The sequence below is a fragment of the Impatiens glandulifera genome, chromosome 2, assembly GCF_907164915.1.
Source record: "Impatiens glandulifera chromosome 2, dImpGla2.1, whole genome shotgun sequence".
Taxonomy (NCBI): Eukaryota; Viridiplantae; Streptophyta; class Magnoliopsida; order Ericales; family Balsaminaceae; genus Impatiens; species Impatiens glandulifera.
This window is the reverse complement of record NC_061863.1, coordinates 5,577,600-5,600,942: the sequence shown is the minus strand read 5'-3', so window position 1 is coordinate 5,600,942 and position 23,343 is coordinate 5,577,600. Positions and strand designations below refer to the sequence as shown.

At 32.6% G+C, this 23,343-nt stretch overlaps 3 protein-coding genes and 1 long non-coding RNA gene across 5 annotated transcripts; 1 reads left to right on the top strand and 3 right to left on the bottom strand.

Annotated features, from left to right (window-relative positions):
• Positions 1 to 2,127: 2,127 nt before the first annotated feature.
• On the bottom strand, positions 2,128 to 4,568 carry LOC124928237. Its single transcript, XM_047468771.1, has 3 exons — positions 4,269 to 4,568; positions 3,258 to 3,338; positions 2,128 to 2,713 (listed from the first exon to the last, which is right to left on the bottom strand). Exons 1-3 carry the CDS (start codon positions 4,425 to 4,427, stop codon positions 2,363 to 2,365), a joined length of 591 nt encoding a protein of 196 aa, XP_047324727.1. The 5' UTR covers positions 4,428 to 4,568; the 3' UTR covers positions 2,128 to 2,362.
• Positions 4,569 to 4,828: 260 nt separating this feature from the next.
• Positions 4,829 to 6,678, top strand: LOC124928238 (chorismate mutase 1, chloroplastic-like). 2 transcript variants are annotated; one of them, XM_047468773.1, is made up of 5 exons: positions 4,829 to 4,971; positions 5,671 to 5,862; positions 5,966 to 6,075; positions 6,155 to 6,251; positions 6,337 to 6,678. In XM_047468773.1, the coding sequence occupies exons 2-5, from the start codon at positions 5,706 to 5,708 to the stop codon at positions 6,378 to 6,380; spliced, it is 408 nt and encodes a 135-aa protein (XP_047324729.1). In that variant the 5' UTR covers positions 4,829 to 4,971; positions 5,671 to 5,705; the 3' UTR covers positions 6,381 to 6,678. The 2 variants fall into 2 exon arrangements, with proteins under 2 accessions (XP_047324729.1, XP_047324728.1); XM_047468772.1 differs by lacking the exon at positions 4,829 to 4,971 and adding an exon at positions 5,438 to 5,564.
• A 236-nt stretch (positions 6,679 to 6,914) lies between these two features.
• LOC124928239 lies at positions 6,915 to 8,434 on the bottom strand. Its single transcript, XR_007098467.1, has 3 exons — positions 8,241 to 8,434; positions 7,506 to 7,689; positions 6,915 to 7,424 (listed from the first exon to the last, which is right to left on the bottom strand). It is a non-coding gene; the product is annotated as an uncharacterized LOC124928239 (long non-coding RNA).
• A 10,279-nt stretch (positions 8,435 to 18,713) lies between these two features.
• LOC124924220 lies at positions 18,714 to 19,118 on the bottom strand. The gene has a single exon (XM_047464286.1). It carries the CDS (start codon positions 19,116 to 19,118, stop codon positions 18,714 to 18,716), a length of 405 nt encoding a protein of 134 aa, XP_047320242.1.
• Between the last annotated feature and the right edge of the window lie 4,225 nt (positions 19,119 to 23,343).

The following is a 23,343-nucleotide window of genomic DNA, read 5'->3' as shown; positions in this document are numbered from 1 at the left end:
TTATCATTCAAGAGAAATAGAAAAAAATAAAGGTATTTTAGTCTATAATAAAAAAAAACTAATTTTGTAAAAATTGTTCAATATTTTTTTTTTATAAATAATAAAAAAACAAGATAAAACGAGCTCTATTAATTGATCACTTGAATATATTATAAAATCTTGAACTATATATTTGTATGATGCAATAATAAGAATAAGAAAATAATTTTCTTGGTTTCGAATTTATTAACAGTTTTGTTTGGTCAACTAAAAAAACAATTCAATTTGTTTTTTAATCAATTTTATTAGTTCATAAAAATATACATTAATTTATTTAGAAAAAGAAATATCAAACTCCCTATATTTATTTTTTAAAAACAAATAAAATATATATATATATATATATATATGAAAAATGACAGAGAGCGCGACTTGAGACAGCGACTGGGAGAGCGATGTCTACGTGGTGTGCCTACGTGTGTTGACAGGTAGAATATTCTCTTTCCTTTTATTAATTATTTTCTCTCTTCTCTTGTTTCAACTAATCATTGATATTAATTAGGGTTTAGGGTTTAGAATTTAGTATTTAGGATTTAGGTTTTAGAGTTTAGGGTTTAGAATTTATTTAAACATATTATTAAAATATTTAATGTGAGAGTTTGTTGTAAATTATTGATTTATTTTAACCGTTAATTAAACTAGAGATAATAAATATCAAATAAATGAGTAAAATAATAATCGCGAGAATATGGATAAATGAGATAAATTAATTTGTAGAGATAGAGAGATAAATTATTTAATAAAATGAGAGAGAAATTAATTAATAAGAAGAGAGAGAAAATAATTAATAAAATGAGAGAATATTCTACCTGTCAAGTGTCAACCCACGTAGGCACACCACGTAGGCATCGCTCTCCCAGTCGCTGTCTCAAGTCGCGCTCTCTATCATTCCTCTCTATATATATACATTAAGTTTAATGGTTGGTCGAAAACTTAAATATTAAGAAAAAAAAATAAATATTAAACTATAAATTGTAAGCAAATTATGTATATTTTAAATTTTAAAATGACCAATAGTTTGATATGTTCAAATTAGCAGTTTGTGACTGTTTCATCTATACGATTTGGTTTCATTAGTGAAGACATTTAAATCAGTTTTACTCAAATTCAAACTAGCTTATATGGAATTTGAATTTTTCAAATAAATCAATTAGCACGTCACATCACTCATTTTTCATCTATCAAATCAATCCATTCATTAACTAAAATATTAAAATACCATTTATTTTAAATTATTATTATTTATTTTATTTATATATATAAATAACCTTTCAATACCAAAAAATATCATAATTTTCTCAAAATCATCACCTATAATAATTGTTTTCTCTCTACAGATTATTTAAATAACTTGGAACTCGTAAAAGCCTAACTTAAAATGTATACTCCCATAATGCAATAATAAGAAAACAAAAATTACAGGACCAGTTTAAGTCATCTAAGAGGTCTTATAGAGTTAATCTCTTAATCTAGGTTTAGAACAAAAAATGATAAATTTCCTTAAAAACATTTTTCTGTCAAATATCTCTTTAATGTTAATTTAGATTCGATTATATTCTAAAATATAACTTAATTAAACATATTCATAAATTTATTAACATTTTATCTTTCAAACTCTTACCTAGACCAACTCCAAAAAAATGAACCCATAATAAAAAAACAAAATTTATAGACTATTCTTTTTGGTAAAATTAAGTAGGCCTCAACTAATTCATGTGGTAGGCTTGCCAAGTTATATATATAATTTTGATGATAATTAAATTTGAGACTATCAGATTAGTTCTCCTTAATTTAAAAAAAAAAAAATTGAATGGTAAACACCTGCCCATGATAAATACAATTTGAAGTCTTTATTATTCTCAATCACTAACAAATATGTATAACCCAATTGGGAGTGTCTAAGAGACCAAACGTCACGAATTCTATTATCACTTATAACGTCACGAATTCTATTATCACTTATAACGTTTTAAATGAAGTGGAGGTTATAAGTGATAACTGTGAGGGTCATGCTAACTTTCTACATTTAAAGCTACATTTAAAAAGAAAATGTGTATATATATATAACTCTTTTCATAAGCATGGAAATGAATAATATAACACACACTTCAAAGGTCTATATAGCATGTAATAATGTTGAGAAAGAAAGACAACACCCACCAAAGAAAAAAAAAGTTTATATCTCTTGTATATTTTTTTCTTTTTTTTGTTGTTGTCCAACAAGCTTCAGCATTTTCTCTTTGCTATTCAAATGATAATAAAACAATTGGTTTAAAAGATGAATGAAGTTATGGAACTCAAACCTTTATGGTAATGCCTTGGACTAATCCTCCGCATGCATATCCATGGAGGAATCGTTTGAGTTGCTGGGGTTAGAATCTCGGTTCTCGCTTTGGAATCCATTTGGATTGTTGTTGGTGGTGTGATAGTTCTGAAGACTTCGACGAACAGGGCTGGATAAGGCATTGGAGAAAACACAGTTCTTGGGGTGTTGATCATTACTGTTATGGTCAGATCGAAATCCATGTCCATGATTTGTAGGAACGGATGAACCTGAAGAAACTAGGAAACTAGGGTTTGTTATATTGATAGATGGTTGTTGTGAATTCTGATTCTGTCCGGGTCCTCCTCTAGGAGACATTGATGGCTCCTCCCCGTGATAGTCTAGTTCAGTCTGCAAGAAGTTTTCAATTTCTTTGAAATATATACACACTCATGTCCAAATTTGGAAAAAAACATTTCAGTTTTGTATCTGGATCCAGATACATTAGTCTAGAGACAGATTCATATTGGTGGTTTTGACATCTGAATCCGGATACAAAAAAGGAAAACTACAGTCTAAAGCTCAGAATTTTTCTTTTGGTTTACTGTTTTCTGGTAGTGTTATGTTTGGGGCAGAGGCTAGCACAACAACCCACTAGCAAGAATTAGAATTGAAGCTCAAACAAGGCCCTAAGTTCAAGCCTTTTGCCATCTAAGCTACCCGTGATTTCCAGTGATTTCAAGTGAAGTGTTGTAAAGTTCTAAGTAAAAGAGTGTACATAACCAGAGAATATCTTCTAATTATATATGTACCAAAACTGTCTTAATAAAAATTGATGGTTTCATCTTAAGTGTTTTGAGTTTTTATGTGTGAACAAGTAGATCGATTCTCGTAAGTGTAAAGAATGAATGAATATCATACATGATATAGTAATATGTAAAGACAAAACAAAAACCTGCAGGTAGCATAGTATGTCTCTACTGTTCACTCTTGATCCTCCCTCCTGTTGTCTCAAAATCAATTGATAAAGTTTTTCCTGCACAGCTCATCATGAAGATTGTAGCCACTTAAGAAATGCAACTAGAGTGGAAACACTTTATGTTTCTAGATCAAGATCATAAACCGCAAATAAATTTCTGAATTTGTCTATGATTAAGTTTTGTTTCAAAATGACAAACACACGAGTTTATAAACAATTATGAGTAAATTATGCGATAATTCAAAATATCTGAAATGAAACTCATTCTTCAAGTACTGCAAATGAGCACCAATACAAAAGAGAATATCATCTAAAGAGGTAGAGAAAAATGGATTAACTTTCAGAATAAACTAATTGCAGAGAAAAAAATACAAGATAAAGGTACACAATTGAGTTTAGATTGCTTATGATAAGAACATATGAACATGAATGTGCAAAAGATTACCTACCTCACTTGCCTTCATACTTTGTTTCATTCTTGATACATAAAGATTGTAACAATATTATTTATAGGTTTTATCTTTCAATTCGAAGAAAATTACTTGGATATTAAAATTGGATTACACCATTTATCTAGTGCTCTATCTATTAGGTGCTAGATTGATTCGGCTTATTCGTCGTGAATAAGCTATTGCGCTTAAGCTGAATCAAATGGGGCTCAACGGTTTTGGGGAATAAGCTCAACTGAATAAGAAGCCAATAAGCTGAATCAATGTAACCCTAGGATTAGGTAACTTCCATGATAAATATAATATAATCAGAGTTATCAGATGTAGAGACTTGCATTCTTGTTCATAGTTCAGTTTATCCCCTTCTTTAAACATTTTTCTATCAATTCCAACATTATGTTGCTCCTAACTATAAACATAATTTGGATTCCACTGTAAAATTAAATCAAAAGAACCCTAATAGTATCAAATTAGAACCAGACGCAGAAAAACAATCAACCGATTCGTATTAGCTCAGCATAAAGAGAGAAAGTTATACCAGCCCATGGCGTTCACCGGCTTGGAAGGTAAGTTTTTGCTGGTGCATCGCTTGAGTGTAGAGCTGAGAAAGGGAGTTAGCGGCACTACAAAAAGAAGAATACATAGTTCGATCAACCTCATCGAGACTTGTGGCTACAGATTTCCTCTTTTTGCCCATCTTTAAAGAATACACCGGATCTGGGTTTCTCACACGCTGCACATACAAGAACTTTCACATGATTATGATGATTGTCTCTCCCAAATCCCAATCGTATCTTTGATATTCAGAGCCTCCCTCACCTGATTCTTTCCCTAGAACCTGCAAATTTGATAATATGACCCTAAAAACCTAACTATTTTGTTTTTTAACCTCACTAAATTTGGTTTTGTTTTTTAACCTTTTTTTATAATTTTTTCCAATTATACCCCTGATAACCTTTTCATTTTTTAATTTTTTTTTTTTTTTTTCTTTCTTTTTCTTTCTTTCTTTTCTTTTCTTTTCTTTTCCTTCATTTTCCCCCATTTCCTTTCTTTCTTCCCGTTTTCCTCTTCCCCTGAAGCCGCGGCGACCGTTGGCTTTCCCGAGCATCCCGACCATTCTTCCGGTCCCTTTCTTCCTGCCGAGCATCCCGACGATCGCCAAGCCACAGCCGGACAATCTCCAAGCACCAGCCGGACGTTTTTCGTTTCTCGTTCTCGTTTGAATCCTTCAGAGACCTGAGGTTAGTTCTCCTTTCTCGTTCTAATCATTTAGTTTAGTTTAGGGATTAATGATTGCTGCAATATGCCTAGATTACTGAAGTTTAGTTTAGGGATTGCTTCATTTCGGAAATGCTTAGTTAGTTTAGGGTTTGGGCTTGGGTTTGGGCGTGGGGTTTGGGCGTGGGGCGTGGGCGTGGGCGTGGGCGTGGGCGTGGGCGTGGGCGTGGGCGTGGGCGTGGGCGTTGGGCGTTGGGCGTTGGGCGTTGGGCGTTGGGCGTTGGGCGTTGGGCGTTGGGCGTTGGGCGTTGGGCGTTGGGCGTTGGGCGTTGGGCGTTGGGCGTTGGGCGTTGGGCGTTGGGCGTTGGGCGTTGGGCGGGGGCGTGGGGCGTGGAATTTTCCAATAGAAGAATTGAATTTCTGTTGTGAAGTTCTTACAAGTTAAGATAGCTTCTTGTGTATTATCATTTCTCACAATCCTCTTGTGTTTGCTAATCTAGCTAGAAGAGTATAGGAATATTAAAAACTAAAATGGTTTCACCTGGCCGGAGGATCATGCACAAAGCTGTTTTTTCAGTCATTTATTACTCTATATGTCATTTGCATGCAACCGATGGTAGAGAACAGCCCATATTTGGATTGAACATGATTCTTCTTCAGTTTTTGGTGAAGCCACTGTGGAGATTATAGCTAATTTTATTGTAATTCTTGTTTTCTTTAAGGGAACTCAAAGCTTTACAGTGCGCATGTTTCACAAATGGTTGTCCTTAACTCTAATGTGACTCATCCATTAGGATTATTGAATGATCCTAATGCTTTTCCAGTTGATGGGTTTAGCGGGTCTTTGGTTGAGTTTATGGTCAAAGAAACTGAGAAGCTTCATGCTCGTGTATCCACCTTTAAAGTATCCACAGGTAAACTAGTTCAATATTTAGTGTTCATCATTCATCTAGTTGATCTTATGCTGGTTCTTTGTCAGGTTCTTCATCTAATTGGTCGCCTGATCAATATTAACAGGAAAGTATGGGATATATATGTACTTTAAAAACCTTCTTCCCAGATTGGTTAAGGAAGGAGATGATGGTAATTGTGGATCAACAGCAGTATGTGACACAATTTGTCTTCAGGTATATCTATAAAGATATAGATATAGATATGGTATCCCCATTGATCAATTTGACGAATTCGTGTCAATTCTTCTTCCAGGCCCTTTCGAAGAGAATTCAATATGGGAAATTTGTAGCAGAGGCTAAGTTTCGAGCTTCGCCCGAGGACTATACAAGTGCAATAAAAGCACAACTAAGTGTGTGGGAGCACTTACATAAAGTTCCTGTTAGTTGTTACAATAGAGGTCAATTAATGAACTTTTGATATTGTCTTTGTTGTAGGACCGAAAATGGCTGATGGATTTACTTACATATCCAATGGTTGAAGAAGCAGTGAAGAGAATGGTGGAGATAAAATCGAAAACTCATGGTCAAGAAGTGGTGATTAATCAGGGAGATGAACTGGTTTCAGGTTCAGATCCGAATTACAGAATAAAACCAAACTTGGTTGGGGATTTGTATGGAGATTGGATCATGCCATTGACAAAGGAAGTTCAAGTTGAGTATTTGTTAAGAAGACTTGATTGACATGTAATAATAATAATAATAATATGTTATTAGATTACTTACTACTTATGTATTATAAATCAATGCCCTAATGTTTGGCCTCCCCTGTTTTAGAACAAAACAAAGTCTTATCTATTGCCGACCAATGAATGATGTCTTAATCTTATATTAATTAATTATATTTGTATGTTTATTTCAGATTTCAATATGATTTCCTTATTTATATTATTATTGATCTTTTGAGAAAAGAAAATGAAAGTGTAATAAGGAAGAGGACGCGTAATGAAACAAGTATGAACTGGATAACACTAACTGCTCTGCTGTTTGTATTCATTTCCAGATCCATCTATTAATTATATATGTTAACTAAGTTTAAGATTCAAGTTACTTGTTAATAATTAGCTAAAAATGAAACTTAGATTTAGTATCATAATTAATACAAACTAATTTCATGAGACAGAATATAATAATCCACTGAATAACAAACTAAAATAAGCATACAAAATTCCAACAAATTTGCTAAGCTGAAACTTTGTCTAACCGATTGTAGGTTCACAACTTTGTCTAACCGATTGTAGGTTCACTTGGGTGGTTTGCTCCAAGTTTGTTTCTGTTCCTCAAGACTTCCAACAACTGCCGATTGTTGTCTGTCGGCTAGCCGAGCCACAAAATGATCATAGCATGCAATTGAATCCACATTTTCCAAAATTCTAACCATTTTTTTCATATTAGCATCAGTAATAATTGTCTGCCCATCTTCAGATTCTAATCCCATTGCCATTACTACAACAGACTTCTCTATAAATTTGAGACCGGTCGCCAGCCATTACTACTGCACCTAATATTTCACCTAAAAACATGCCCTGCAGAATAACATAAACAAATGCCAATTATTTATTGTATACAAACTAGTGTAACCAACCAATGAATGGATGTCAACTTACCACATGTTGATATCTGTGTTTCTTTTGTTGCAGCTTGTATAGACGAGACAGTAATCGTTTAGCTAGAAAAGCTTCGGGCGTCTTCATAAAGGGTGTACTAATCCATTAGGGATAGCTTGAGTGTACTTGCAATCACCAACAGCCGAGAAAATAGAGTCAGATTGGTTCATTGGAAGTACATCTCCTACACCAACAGGAATGTCATCGCGACTCTTTATGTGTAGTAAATCATAGATGACATCTATGGTTGCTGCATTTGCCCAGCCAGTAGCAGACACAAGTATAGCCTGGGAACATGATCCACGCTCAAGCTCAAGCCCACGCCCACGCCCCACGCCCCACGCCCAAGCCCAACGCCCAAGCCTCAGCCCACGCCCAAGCCCCACGCCCACGCCCACGCCCACGCCCACGCCCACGCCCACGCCCCACGCCCCACGCCCCACGCCCCACGCCGCCCCACGCCCAAGCCCCAAGCCCCACGCCCCACGCCCCACGCCCCACGCCCCACGCCCCACGCCCAAGCCCCACGCCCAAGCCCCCCGCTCAAGCCCAAGCCCCACGCCCCACGCCCCACGCCCCACGCCCCACGCCCAAGCCCAAGCCCAAACCCTAAACTAACTAAGCATTTCCGAAATGAAGCAATCCCTAAACTAAACTTCAGTAATCTAGGCATATTGCAGCAATCATTAATCCCTAAACTAAACTAAATGATTAGAACGAGAAAGGAGAACTAACCTCAGGTCTCTGAAGGATTCAAACGAGAACGAGAAACGAAAAACGTCCGGCTGGTGCTTGGAGATTGTCCGGCTGTGGCTTGGCGATCGTCGGGATGCTCGGCAGGAAGAAAGGGACCGGAAGAATGGTCGGGATGCTCGGGGAAAGCCAACGGTCGCCGCGGCTTCAGGGGAAGAGGAAAACGGGAAGAAAGAAAGGAAATGGGGGAAAATGAAGGAAAAGAAAAGAAAAGAAAAGAAAGAAAGAAAAAGAAAGAAAAAAAAAAAAAAAAATTAAAAAATGAAAAGGTTATCAGGGGTATAATTGGAAAAAATTATAAAAAAAGGTTAAAAAACAAAACCAAATTTAGTGAGGTTAAAAAACAAAATAGTTAGGTTTTTAGGGTCATATTATCAAATTTCCCTAGAACCTGCCGTTGTGTAAATCCATACAAATTTAGCTCAAATGGAGCACTTTATTTAAATAAAATTGTTATTTCCTTTTTTAAATTTAATAAGTTAATTAATAAAATATAATATTAGAAAATATCCATTAACTATTTTTTAGAATTGAGAAAATATACAAAATAATTCTTGAAAAAAAAAGGAAAAAGGGTGAAGATATATACTTTTTTATTTTATTTTATTTTTTCAACCACTTTATTTATTTGAATTCATAACTAAAATATATTAAGTTAACTTTTTTCTTTTTTAGCATATTATTTTCTTTATTAACTAAAATATTAAAATATTTTTATTTTAAATTATTATTATCTAAATTTTTTTTTACCTCAAAATCATCACAAAACATTTAAATATCCGAGTTAGTTAAATAACACGAATCCGAATCAATACTAAGGAATCAAATTTTATAGTTGATGGATAGTCGATAGTACACCCATGGACGCTTAGCCTACCTATAAAAACAATTACTTTTAAAAAATTTCATTTTAATCAATTATTTTATTTTCAAACTAATAGAAAATAAGAAAAAAAAATTATGCCACCGTTTTGTTTTATAATTTTTTTTTAAACTTACCCCAACTCGAATTTTTGAATTCATTGATGAATCATTATTTGCTCGTGATATTTTAGCTATTCTCATTTCTACGGTTGCTTCAGAGTCGGTATTTAATACCAAAGGAATTTTTTTGATGTATTTAGGAGTTCTTTTAACTCTTAAAATTGCACAGCATTGATATGTAGACAAAATTGGATTCGTTTTTGTGAATCTCCAATAAACATAGAAGAAATCATGGAGGAGCTTGAAAAATTTGAACAAGGTAATTTTTTATTATCTCTTATTTAATTATTAGTATATTTTATAAGTTGAATAAGTTGTATAATATATTTTTTTCAATTTATTGCAGAATTGAAATCATTGATATCAGAGTCCAATGAGGTTATGTTTAATGAAACATCTAAATTTTGATCTAAATTTTGGTGGTCAAAGAATAATGATGTGATGATCTATGGCTAGTTGATGTTTTATTTAATGATGAATTATATTTTAAATATGATAATTATGATATAATAATACATGTAATTTGTTTTTATGTTAGTTTAATTGTATTTTATAATTTAATTGAAAAAAATTTAAATTTTGTTTTAATTATAATAATTCGAATTTAAAATTTAACAATAAAAAAATTGAATTCGGTTCGAATTCGGTTTTAATAAAATTTATTCGAATTCTGTTCGGTTTTCGAATTGGCTAAAAGAAAAAAGAAATCGAAGAACCCGAACCGAAAAACTCGAATAACCCAAAAATCAAACCGATGAATACTCAATAATAAATTATCTTGTTTTTTTTGGAAAATTAATATCATTTGAAGATAAATGACAATTTGATCCTTTAATTTTGTTGTAATTGAAAAACTAACTTCACTTAAATATATATATATATATATATATATATATATATATATATATATATATATATATATATATATATATATATATATATAAAAGAAAGTATGATTAAAGAGAATGTACACAAAGAAAGGGGTGACACTAATGTATTTATAATCTAGCATTAATATCAAATTTGATTTTCTTTTCCTTTCCTTTTTATTTTTCAAATACTTTTAGTAATTTTTATAATATGAAAATTTTAATTATTGAGAGAATCTAGAATTAACAATAGAGAATGATAAATATTTATGTTTTTTATTAAATTAAGATGATCTAATATTTATGTCAAAAATAAACAAATTTAAATTAACATTCCATTAGATGTGAGGCATTATATTTTTCAATTATTTATTTAATTAATTAAAATAGAAAGTAATTATTTTTTAAAAGTCAAGGGAGAGAATTTTGTTTAATTAATTATTTTTTTAAACATTCTTTGACTTTAAATTAATTTATATATAATTATAAATTTATTATTTTTACATTGTTTATGAGGAGTGATAGTAAGTGAATTTGATTAAAAAAAGATAAAAAGTGAGGAGGGAGAAGAAAGAGAAATTTTGTTATTTTTTTGACTAATCAAATTTCACCACATCATTCCCTTCTCCATTTCCTCTTTCAAATTCTCTCCCAATCATTTCTCTTTTACATTATAGGATTAATAAGAAAAGTATTATCTATACTATCTTAAAAATAGTTTTAAATAATAAGTTTATTTTTCTAACAATTAAATAAAAAATATAGATATTAATTTTTTTTTTTTAAATTATTTCATTAATACAAGTAAATTAAACATCATTTCACTCTCTCATATATTATATTACTCAATTCATTAACTAAAATATAAAATACATTATATTTTAAATAATTATCTTTTATTTTATTTATATATTAATATCTTTTAAATATTTTTACCAAAATATTTATTAGCTACTCAAAATTAATCATATAATAAAGTGAAGCTATATGTACATTTGGGTGTATATAATTAATCACATAATAAAAAATTAATCTATAGATAGATAGACGATCCATTTGCCACAATATGAAATCTCACACCAATTTTTACTTTGTTTAGAACATTGAGTTCACAATTCTTTCGAAATAGGATTAATCACGCGGGTTAAGAAAATAATATGGCCGACTCGAATATAGGATAATCAAGAATGCTGACAATATACGACTCTTTTTGCTGTTAGGATGAAAAACATTTACATAGTTCAAATCCAAACAAATGGATATCTTCAACCTTAATCCTATTACCATAATTCAATGTCTTGCATCGACATTACATTGTTTGTTCTAGCAAGATCATTTTATAGTCTTCATTCTTATTACAATTTTTTTTATTTAATTTAAAAGTGTAATGTCAGAAAATTTGATTTTGTATTAAATCTTGAAGAGAAATAGATAAACTGAGAATTGTATTATTATTGAAATTGTAATTCAAACAACTACAACTCTCCATTATACATGAGTTTCAATATTAATTAACAACTATTAAAATTAATTAATAGTTTTAAACTAACTAATTAACTATTTATTAAACTGTTAATTATTATTTTTATATGCTCATTTAAAGAAAAAATTTAGTAGATTAGACACAAAATAAGTCAATAAAACATCAATCAATACTCATGCAACCATGTTATCTTCAGCAATTCCAATTCAGCAATTTTTTTTTTTTTAAAGTTACCCAATATAGGAGCAAGCCTAATTCAGGCTATTTAGCAATGCTTCAATTTTCATCTACCAACTTTTAACTTTTACGGCTTTAGTTTTTTTTTTCTTTCAAATAAACCAATTTAGCTAAAATACTGAATTCTAAATACTTAATTATTTCAATATTAAGAGATAAAAAATTAAATTAACAAATAGGAACATCTGAAATTTATGTATTCATTATTTTAATTAATTTGATAATATCTAAAATTATTATGTGAAAAAATACAATACTATTATACCCTTATATATATTAATTATATTAGTTAATAAAAATATATTAAAGTATATAATTTAATATATTAAATAAAAAATAATTAAAATAAATATTATATTTTGTTAACTAGTATATATTTATTTTATAATGTTTGAAAATAATATTATAAAAATAATTAGATGAATTATAAAAAAAAATTGTTTAAGAAAAAATTGAAAAAATAATATGACTTTAATTTTATATATAACCGTAAATATATATATATATATATATATATATTATTTTTTATTTTATAATTAGTTTGGTTATAATCATATTTTTATTTGATTATGTTTGAAAATAATTTTGTAAAAAATAATTAAAGAAATTATTATTAAAGAATTTTTTTTTCTGTACTTATAATATGAAAAAATAAAATAAAAATAATACTAATTTATAATATATATATATATATATATATATATATATATATATATATATATATATATATATATTGTTTTCTAGTTTATAATTGGGTTATTTATAATTATATTTTTATTTTAGAATATTTGAAAATAATCTCGTAAAAATAATTAGATAAATTGTGATCAAATAAAATAAAATATAACATAATTTTATTAAAATTAAAAGGATAAAGTAGTATTTTTTAATGACATTTTTTTAGAGTAGTCGTGTTTAACATTTTTTTCCACTCTTAAAATAAGATTAATATTTTAGCTTATTATTTTTAACATATTTTCATTAAGTCTATAGTAACAAATAATTATAAATATGTGTTATTAAACTTACTTATTTTAAATAAGTCATTTATATATTCAATTAAGTAAGTAATAAGTCAAGCTATCAAACACGACTTAAACTTCTGCATGGAAGACCCTTCTATTTAATCTTTTTTTTTGGAAATTTCTTGGTTTTTAAGTTTCTGCGTGGGATGACCATTCAATTTGTCAACGTTTGAAACTTTGAGTCGATGTTGCAGAGTTAATTTCGAATTGAGCTTTGTTTTGTTTTTAAATTATTTTTATTTTAATAAAAAACGTCCCAGTGTTGATATAAGGATTTTGTATTTTTTGTTTTGTTAGGACCGAACTCGTGACAAGCTGCATACATATTCTAATGAAAAGAGAAATCATGCATGAATTTTGTTACGTCTTATAGTGGGTATGTTGTAGTTTAAGTTTTTGTTGGGATAACCCTTTGACTTAAACTCTGTTGGGATTAAAGTTTTAAAGCTTCTAAAACCCGTGACTTTAAACTTGCTAAGGATGTGATGGATTTTCATTTTTAAAATGCCCCTAGTGTTGACATTGGAGTTTTGTTCTTTTTGATATATTGGGATCGAGCGTGTGACAGACTGCCTACGTATTATCATAAAAGAAGAAATTAAGTCCAAACGTAGTTCCGAATTGCATCACAGATAAATCATGATTCGAGTTAGCATTTTTGTTATTTCGAGTTGAACGTTGAGTGATTTATTTTGGACTCTCGTGCTAAGGAGTTATGTTTTATTTTTTTGTTTCTTGGGGAGTTGAAATATTTTGAATTTTGAATTTTTATTAGAACCGAATCCATGACAGTATGCCTACGTATTCTCATAACAAGGAGAGATCGTGTCCGAATGTAATTTAGAACTCTAAGTTATAAACTACTTGGAGTTTCGTGAATGAATTTCAACCTCTTCAAAATATCATCTTGTACCTTCCTCATCTGACTCATCTTCTTCTTGATTAGAGACTTTTTCTGTTCTTGAGCCAACATGTCCACGAAGGGATCCCACCATCTACATCCTGAGTCGTCTCCCCTCTCTTACTTTCTTGTTAACCTCTTTAACCTCATCATCATACTCCGCGACTGCCTCTTCACTCTTTTGGAGCTGGTTGATCCATGCCAACTGATCTATCCGCTTCTGCCTTGGCTTCCTCATCTAAATTGGCCCAATCTTCGTCTTCAACATTCTCATCATTACCTCTAGTTTGGATAGTTTAGACTAATGGGTTTGGATTAGTACAGGTGTGTGGATGTGTTTGTTGACTAGTATGGAGAATCATCGACTTAATTCGATTCATGAGATAATATATTTTGTCTTTTAAGGCCTTCAAATCAGCTTTACTGGCCATGGCTTATATCTCAATAGTGGTGAATCGAACTATCCTTCGACTAGGAGTAGGTTTCTCTTCACTATTAGTTGTTAGTCATTGCTTTGACGAAACGACCTGAAACCGGATAACGTAGAGTCCCCTTTGTGAATGATAGTTCTACATTTAAAAGAGTAGGATAAGTCCAAAGCTTCGTCAAGATAAAACAAGTAATGCGTTACTTGTATGCACGTATTTCTTATAATCACAATAGACGCTCATTTTTTCATTTGTAACATATAGATAATGCGTAGATATGATGAGTAAAATAGAATGAGTTGTTTTATTTAATTTCCTAAGCATGTGAATAAAACCAAACTCACAATCATGCATTCCTCATCCTCTCGTTACAATGTTGTTCGTAAGTTCGAAATAATAAAAAGAAACATGAAAAAAAATAAAATTTAATCTAAGTCTTCGTCTTCTTCTTTAGTCCTCTTGTCTTGGCCTCTTTCTTCTTTTGGCTGACACTTCGACAATAGCTCTAGGAACTGGCGCGCTCGAGAAGACCTTGAGTTTACTAGCAACATTCCACTTTTTTAGATAATTCTGAATTTCTGATAGAGCTTGAAGTGGATAGGTCCCTCGATGGACGTTAAAATGGACGTTAAAGTTCATTCGAAAGACTTGCTTCTCATTACTAGTAGCATTCCACTTTGCGTGGTGAAGTACGGCATTGTTTGATTCAATCCGCACAACATGAAGATATGTTGCTTGTCCATAAAGTATACCGTTTGGTCTATTTTGTACCATGACATCAAATTCCGAAAGGGCTTATTGTCTTCGATCACTACACGAGTCTTAATTGCTTCAAGGCGTTTCTCTGGACATCTGTGCTAAAAGATTGTAGTGATGGGGACTTGGGCAAGAAATATCTTCTCAAGAGCCCATATGCATAGAACCATAGGCAAACCTCGTCTAGACATTCGACCTGGAAATGTCTCATTAAGACTCATGAGTGTTTTTACTATCACCAATCTCGAGATGTCATATTGTCCTTCCTTTAGAGTATAAGAAACTTCAAGGACTTTCGAAGAAGGTTGATTCACGATAAGAGCCAACATGTAGTGTGTAATGAGGATCGTCATCATTATAAGTAAACGTTAGGGATGTTCGTAATGTCTTCATTTTTACCTACGAGATTGTGGAATTTGTTGAAGTCAATGTAATTGCGTTTAAGTATCATGTCTGCATCCGCCTTGATATAGTCCAATTCCTCTTTTATCACCTTCTTCAAGGACATTGATTCTAATACTAACTTTAGATGTAAATAGGATGGGGCCTAAGCATCATTATTGTTCCATTTTCTACTCATTTCTGACATGAGGTTGTGATATAATCGTGCTCTCTCCAAAGTCGTAAGATGTTGTTTAGGCCATAAGTGTTGCATTGCAATCTCCCTTCTTCAAACTTCCTTGCACATTGGCTAACAACTCTCATAGCATCTAACATCAACATCGTGATGTGAGTATGGAAGACACACATAAGAACTAGTTAAACTTTTCTCTTTTTTAGATTCTAAGTTTTCTTAAATTTTTTCAATTAGTCCATTTTCTTGATTTTAGATTTTTCTTGAAATTAGTCACTATTCTAGCATGTTATAATTAAATTTTATATTCTTTCAATCTCTAGAATTAGTCTTCCTTTATAGCCTTCCTCTTTCTCAAATTAATCTTCCTTTCTAACATGTTCTAATAATAAGACCTATTATTCTCTCTAGAATTAGTCTTAATTCTAGAAAATAAATGTTCTAGCATTTATTTTCTCAATTTATCATTTTTTTTGTCAAATTATAAAAAATGGCGTAAAAACATTTTTATTTTTGTATAACTATATTCATACACTTATTTACATATATAGTAGTCATATAACGAACCAAAAGTTTGACGTGACAAGATAAGGCAACGACTTGGTAGAATTGACTATTTGGATTTTTGTTCTAAAGTTGAGAATAACTTAAGAGAGAGTGTTGTGTCACTGACAAGGAAAGTCCTTAAACCGCTGCAAGGGGTGCTCTCAATTGGATGTATACCTATACTACTTCAACATTTGGGCCAAGATCAACTTTCAAGCTATACGTCGAATGTACTCAGCAGAGTCGCCAAAAAACTGTACACGACAATAAATGTCGTCAAGCTTGCAAATCCGGACTTACGAATGTTTAGAGAATTTTGCATTATAGTCGATTTTTGAAATGTGAGGGGAATTAATTGTTAAAGTGATTGAAAATTTATAGTAGAAAACAAGGTTTTCTTGATGATCCTATAACTTACTATCCATGTCGAATTTGTGAGATTGTGATTTTAATGGGAAGTTATCGTAAGCCTATTTAATTTTTTAAATTTAGTTCAATTAAAACTCACGAATTAAGATTCGCCACATTTCCATTTTTTGTAAAATTGAGATGGTGACTCTCAAGTTGTGAGGTTTAATTGAACTAAAATCGATTTTTTTTTTTTAAAATATGACTATAATGATTTCCCATTAAAATCTCAATCTCTTATAGATGATTCGACACGGGATCATAAGTTATGGAGTTATCTATAAAGCCTAGTTTTTAAAACTTAAATTTTCGATATTGTTAAAATTATTTCCCTTCAGAATTTCAAAAATCGAGCAGAATGCAAAATACGAACATTCAAAGCCTAGATCTGCAAGTTTGGTGACTTTATAGTCGTGCACATTTTCCGACGACTCTAGGGACATTCAACGTTTAATACATCCCAAAATAACATTATTTGTTTTATATTTGCATGAGTTTGGGGATCAAAAGTGGATGTTGGATGTAATATAGGTATACATCTTCATGAAGATCTATGTATGCTTTATTTGTGAGAAAAACTTTATGAAAAAACTTGAATTAACCCTCACTTCCATTCAAATTCCCTACTATTGAAAATGAGGGATCTTGGATTGGTGGCGATGGGTACGTCCAATTGAGAGCTCCCTTGCAATTTTTGAAGATGTTTTAAATGTGAGAAAACGTCGGAAAAGAGTCCAACTAAGGATTTGGTATAAGTTAGGATCAAGTCAAAGTCAAGTCAAAGCATGAATCCAACTAAGGAGCTTAACCGGTGACCACCCAAGAAGACGCATATGGAGTGTTCTAGAACCTTCTTACCGTGTGACATGAAGGAAAAGAGAAACTTAAATTTTGAAATTCAAAATCTAAGAGATGAGGTGTAAAACCAGTCATGACAATCAAGACCATGGGTTATGATATTCTCATCTACCGAAACTTGTTATGTCATTTAATTTAATGAATGATATGACAAAAGAAGAATGTGTCAACCTCATTAACATGACATCAAAGGCAGGGCCAACTCCTGGCGTCACTATTTAAGAGAAAAAGATAAACAAACATAAAAGTGTTAGTGTTAGTTCACCGAGACAGAGTGTGTCATATATGGGATAACGAGATTAATTTGTTTGCAATCTAATCCAGAAGTGTTGCTAAATTAAATTCCAAACTTTTTGTACGAAAAAGTTTTGAATTGGGTAAGAATAATTATTACCTTCCGAAACATACTAGTAAAATAATCGAAACAACTGCGCTTAACCAACTTGATTCCTTGTTTTCTATCCATACCTATAAACAACAAAGAAATATTACAAAATATCCTCATAGGGCACATTGAACCATAATGAAAATTTAGTCATTCACAAATGTAAGCTCCTAGAGTTTAATCCGATTTTGGATAAATGGAGACATTTTGAAGTTCTTATTGTTTATTTAGTCATCTTATAGTAAAAATTGATACTTTCATTTTCACAAACTGAACAAAGTTACAGGCACCGATAAAGCCATTGTATTGATGTAAAAATCATTGAGGGTGGCCATAATCCACCTTAAAGCAACTCAACCATCAAAAATAATATTAATGGAATACTGAAGTCGTCTAGTGTATACATCATCTTCTTTATGGTTAAACCCAGGGGCGGAGCCAGAATAAAAAATTACCTTGGGCTGACTCCAATTTTTTTCGCAAACCAAATCCTCAACACCTCAGATTTAATTTTCTATGCTCCGTTATTTTTTTCCTGTAATTGATACAATAAATTAATTAATTCAAACATATAAAATAAAAGATACATGAACATTTACTTTATGAAATTATGAAACAAAACAGTACATTCAAAACATTTAACATACACATTATTGAAGTTGCGCCCTTCTATTATTCTTAGAATAAAATTCCTTAATTATTGTATCATTATCAATGTTTTCAGACACCTCTCGTTCAATATAGATGATCATAGAATCTGTTAAAAAGTCTTCTTCCATCTTGTTACGAAGAGTTGTTTTCACGAGCTTCATAGTTGAAAATGCTCGTTTCGTTGTTGCTGTAGAAACGGGAAGAGTTAAAACAAGACGAATCAACCTGCCAATTAAATAAATATATTAATATAAGTAAACAATATATCTATATTTCATAAATTATAACAAATGATAAAATTACATATCAATCAAATTGTAGGGTTTTGACTTATTTGTCTCAACTAATCTTCAACATAATTCAGAAATAGTTGATAAATTCTGAAATATTTCATTGACAGGCATGTCAAGCTCATAATGAGCCAATTGTGTTCTCGAGTGGTGCAAATCTTGTGCATCAAAATCTAGATGATAGAATTTCTCAGCAAGTTGATAGATGTGATCAACATTAAGAATTTTAAAGTTGTCTTTAGGTTCCAAAGCACCACTGAGCTTAAGAAGTTTGACTGCCTCGTCCTTGAATCTACTATTGAGCTCTTCAATTTGAAAATTTATTGCAGCAACAAATACATCAAATTGATAGTGGTGCTTAACTGTAATTGAATCATTTTGCTGACAAGAACGATTTCTACTAGATTTGTAATGAGCTTCCATCTGAGGTATCTCAATGTCATACTTTTCACAAACTTCTTCCATTTAACTAAGTAAAATATCAAACCCTTGCTCTCTCAAAGCATGAAGCAAAGTTTTAGTAGTTGAAACATGGTCCATTGCATTTAAAATATCTAGAGATCTCTCTTACAATGCTCGACAAAGTAGATTTGTTAATCCCATTATCTTTTGCATTAAGTGTAGAATGAATATGAAATTAAAAGACTTCATCGCAATCAACAAACCACTAGCTTCACCACGAATGGAGTTAGAAGACCCCTCATCCACCATATTTTCTAACACGGTAATCACAGAGCCATACATATCAATCATGCTACAAAGTGAGTCAAAATTAGAATTCCAACGAGTCTTCCCTGGCCGTAATAAATTTCCAATCTGATTACATCCTCTACCGGTATCACGTTCACTAGTAGCTACCATATGTGCAATTTCATTTTTTTGGGCAGATGTAACTCAACATGACTTTTAGGAGATGCATTAATAAGATTACATATGGATATTCATTCCTATGAATATTGCACACGCAATTTACTTCATACCTCTCAATGCACACGCTTGCAAAGTGAGTCACCGATTGCTTTCAATAGTTGATGTAAGCCGTAATCTGTTTTTTTTTTCATCTGAAGACTGTGCATTAAGTACTTTGTCAATATGACAAGGGATATTCATTAGATTATCAAGATATTCAACTGCACTATTATGTGGTGAAGTATTACATCATATGCATAACAAAAACGCATCTATCCCCATAATTAATTCTCTTCCAATATTTGAATCCATCTGTTGTAAATACAGGTTTTCGGAGTTACTTATGTTCAAACAAGAAACATGGGAAACAAAAAGCAACATCTTTCAAAGGAGAGTATTCTAACCAAGTAATATCTTAAAATAATGACTTTGGAACCGTCGATTTTGATTTCTAAATTTGGTCGGCGGGTACTCATCCTTAATAGGTTGTGTTAGAAAATAAATCGTTAAGTCATATCAAGTATATTAATTAGTTTAAATATAACAAGAAGGTGTTGTAGCGTAGTGGTAAACACCCATGTCTGTCACACATGTGACCAGGGATCAAATCTCATCGACAACAAATAATATTTAAAGTTTTGCTATTTCAGGGAAGCTGAGCAAAATCCGAAATTTACCTATAGGCAAGATCGGTTCGACAATGTATACCGGCTCAGTCAACCGGAGTTCGGTCAACCGGTTCGGTCAAGAAGTTCAAAATCCGGACAGGTTCAACCTATGTGCAGAAATCCGGACAGGTTCAAGTTCAGGACCGATTGAGTTGTAAACCGAAAGAACGGTCAAGAAATCTAACCGATTGAATATCAAACCGGCCAGAAGAAGCTATGAAAAACCTAAAGTCATCCGGAACCGGCTAAAGAAACCTAACCGGTCAAGCTACCAAACCGATCAAGAGTATTCGGTACGTGACCGCACAGAGAAAGGATCGGTCAAAGCTCAAAACCGGAATCATCAGGAACAAGGAACCGGACCGGATGAACAAGAGAACCGACTAAAGAAAACCTAACCGGTCAAGCTACCAAACCGATCAAGAGTATTCGGTACGTGACCGCACAGAGAAAGGATCGGCCAAAGCTCAAAACCGGAATCATCAAACAGCCGATCATCCACAAAAGAATAACCGGAAGAAGTCCGGTTACTTCACTACCAAAGACATTCGGCCAAGTCAAATGACCGACCAGTACAAGAAGACAATTTGGGTATCTGTTGAGAACGATACCAAAGGAGCAGACTGAATACTTCCATATCCATGCAAGTCTGAGGAAAGCCTGTAGGCTGCAGAAGACAGTACTACCGGATCCTTCTACTTCGGGATAAACCAGAAAGGAAATCTTCAAAGTACAGACAACTGTCCAAGCAGACAGTGCCTACATTGAGTAAAAGACAAACCCGGCAGGTTTGCTTTACAGACCGGCAGGTCTGAAACAGGATGCCAGGTCTGAGATTGACTGTCAGGTCTGAGGAGAAGACCGGCAGGTCTGAGACACTGAATCACTGCATCTCTGATCAACCAATCAGATTCAAGGTTTTGAAATATGACCGTTGGCATATTTCACCTATAAAAGGAGGCAGTTGAAGAAGAGTAAATGCGGGACACAAGGGCAGTTACCAAGTGAGACAAGTGAAGCGTTGAGAGCATTTACTACAAGTGATAACAGTGTGGTATTCTAAGAAAGCCTAAGTTCTAAATTCTAAGTGTGTTCTACAATTTCGGTGTGAATTGTAAGAGTGTTATCGAGCAGAAAATAAGTCTCGATCGGATTGTATTTGTATTCCTTAGTGAATATCCTTCTCGCGGCTTCGAGAGGAAGGGGTGACGTAGGAGTTTTATCTCCGAACATCCATAAAATCTGTTGTGTTATTTACTTTCTGTTGGCTTCATTACATAACCGACTAACTTATCCATACCGCTCCAAACCGACTCCATACTGACCATACCGAATATCCAGATAACCGAAACCGACCCACCATCCTTCAAATCTCCATCATCCGAAACCGACTCCGCCTATCATACACGTGTACCGCTTCAACTTGAAAGCAAACCTCTTCCGCGCTTGAACCTAGTTCAAGGGTTTGTGACAGGTTGTGTAGTATTGAAACCCCGGTGTTAATCTCTAACCGGATTAACCACCACCCTACGAGTGAGAACCGCTAACCGGTCCAACCCCCGGTCCATCAGCGGCGACCTAGATCCTAACAGGTTGATATGGCCTCATCTTGATATAAGCTCGTCTAATTTTATCCATTTGATTAAAAGGATATTTCCACATCGGAATACGTAATGCTGGATTAGGTTCAAGAGAACTTATATCAACATCAATTCTAGGAGATTTGTTAGGTTCTTGAGCAGGGACATTTGAGATATCGATAGTTGATTGATTACCCCCTTGACTTGTACATGACTGATCTTTTAGTTTAAAAAACGAGTTAATAGTTTTTCCTTGAACTTCCATAGTTGATAGTTCCATTATAACCCTAAATTATTTTAAAAAAACACACATAATATAATGGTTATTTTGTTTTTCTTTGAGGACTGTTAATGGAATTCAGACATAGTCACACACTCACACTCACACTGTCACACATAAATTGTTCTTGATTCATACGATAAACTGATTAAAAAATTAAATGCAGAGAAAGGGGTGAAGAACGAACCAAACCGAGAGCAGGCTGATGGAAGAAGATGACCAGAGGCCGGAGCGAAAAAGACCACTGGAAATCTGGGATCGAACCAACAAGATGGAGGGTTATGGAAGCGTCAATCGCACGACATGAGCAACAAAATAAGGTTTTGTGAGCTTTCGGCCTTTCCCCCTTTTACATTTTTAATTGATAAAATTTTCCCCGTTTATTCACTTAATTTTTCCCGTTTTTTTTAAATTTAGGTGGGGCTGGAGCCCACCCTAGCCCAAGCGTGGCTATGCCCCTAGTTAAACCCCTTTTCCTTCTTATCCCCAGCCTCTTTGAGGTCTTGGGTTCGAACCCGTCAGACGACAAGTTCTGCGTCTGATTATATGGTTAAGTGTGTTTACGTGCGAGAATTAATTATTCCAAAAGAGAAGAGAAAAAAAAAAATACTAAAATATAAAAAGTAAATATGAATAAGATTTAAAATAAAACTACTAATATGCGAAAAGTAGATAGTTCGAGTTAAGGAAGAAACCAAACACAACCTACACATAAAAGCATAATAAAAAATACTATTAAGTAAAAGACCAAAGCGGATATGAGGAGAGTGGACATTGTTAAAAAAAATAATGTAAATGCCTCCCTACAATACCTGAGTTTCCTTGTAGTCTCTCCAATTAAATACAAGAATTGAGTGGTTTAACTAATTTAAAAATACTAGAGCCTGAGGCAATCTGAATCGTAAAATAGTGTTAAAGTTTAAAGGGGTACGAAGCATTCAGGGTTATCAATGTCTCATCAACAAGAAGCTTCGATTGAACAATCGACTTAGAAGAGGAATATAACACAATGAATAATAAGAAAACGAAAAAGAAGAGGACAAATATTGATCACCAATAGGCAATAGCATGCTTCCCTTCCCAAGTCATACAAAAGTCTGCTTACTATGGTCGTTCGAAATCAAATACAAAAATTGGGAGGTTTGGCCGATTCAATAATATTGGTATACCAAAGTTACTTAAACACCATAGATGTTGCATATGGAAACTGTAGATTTTCATTGCCAGTACTGAAGCTAATTAATAATTGACAA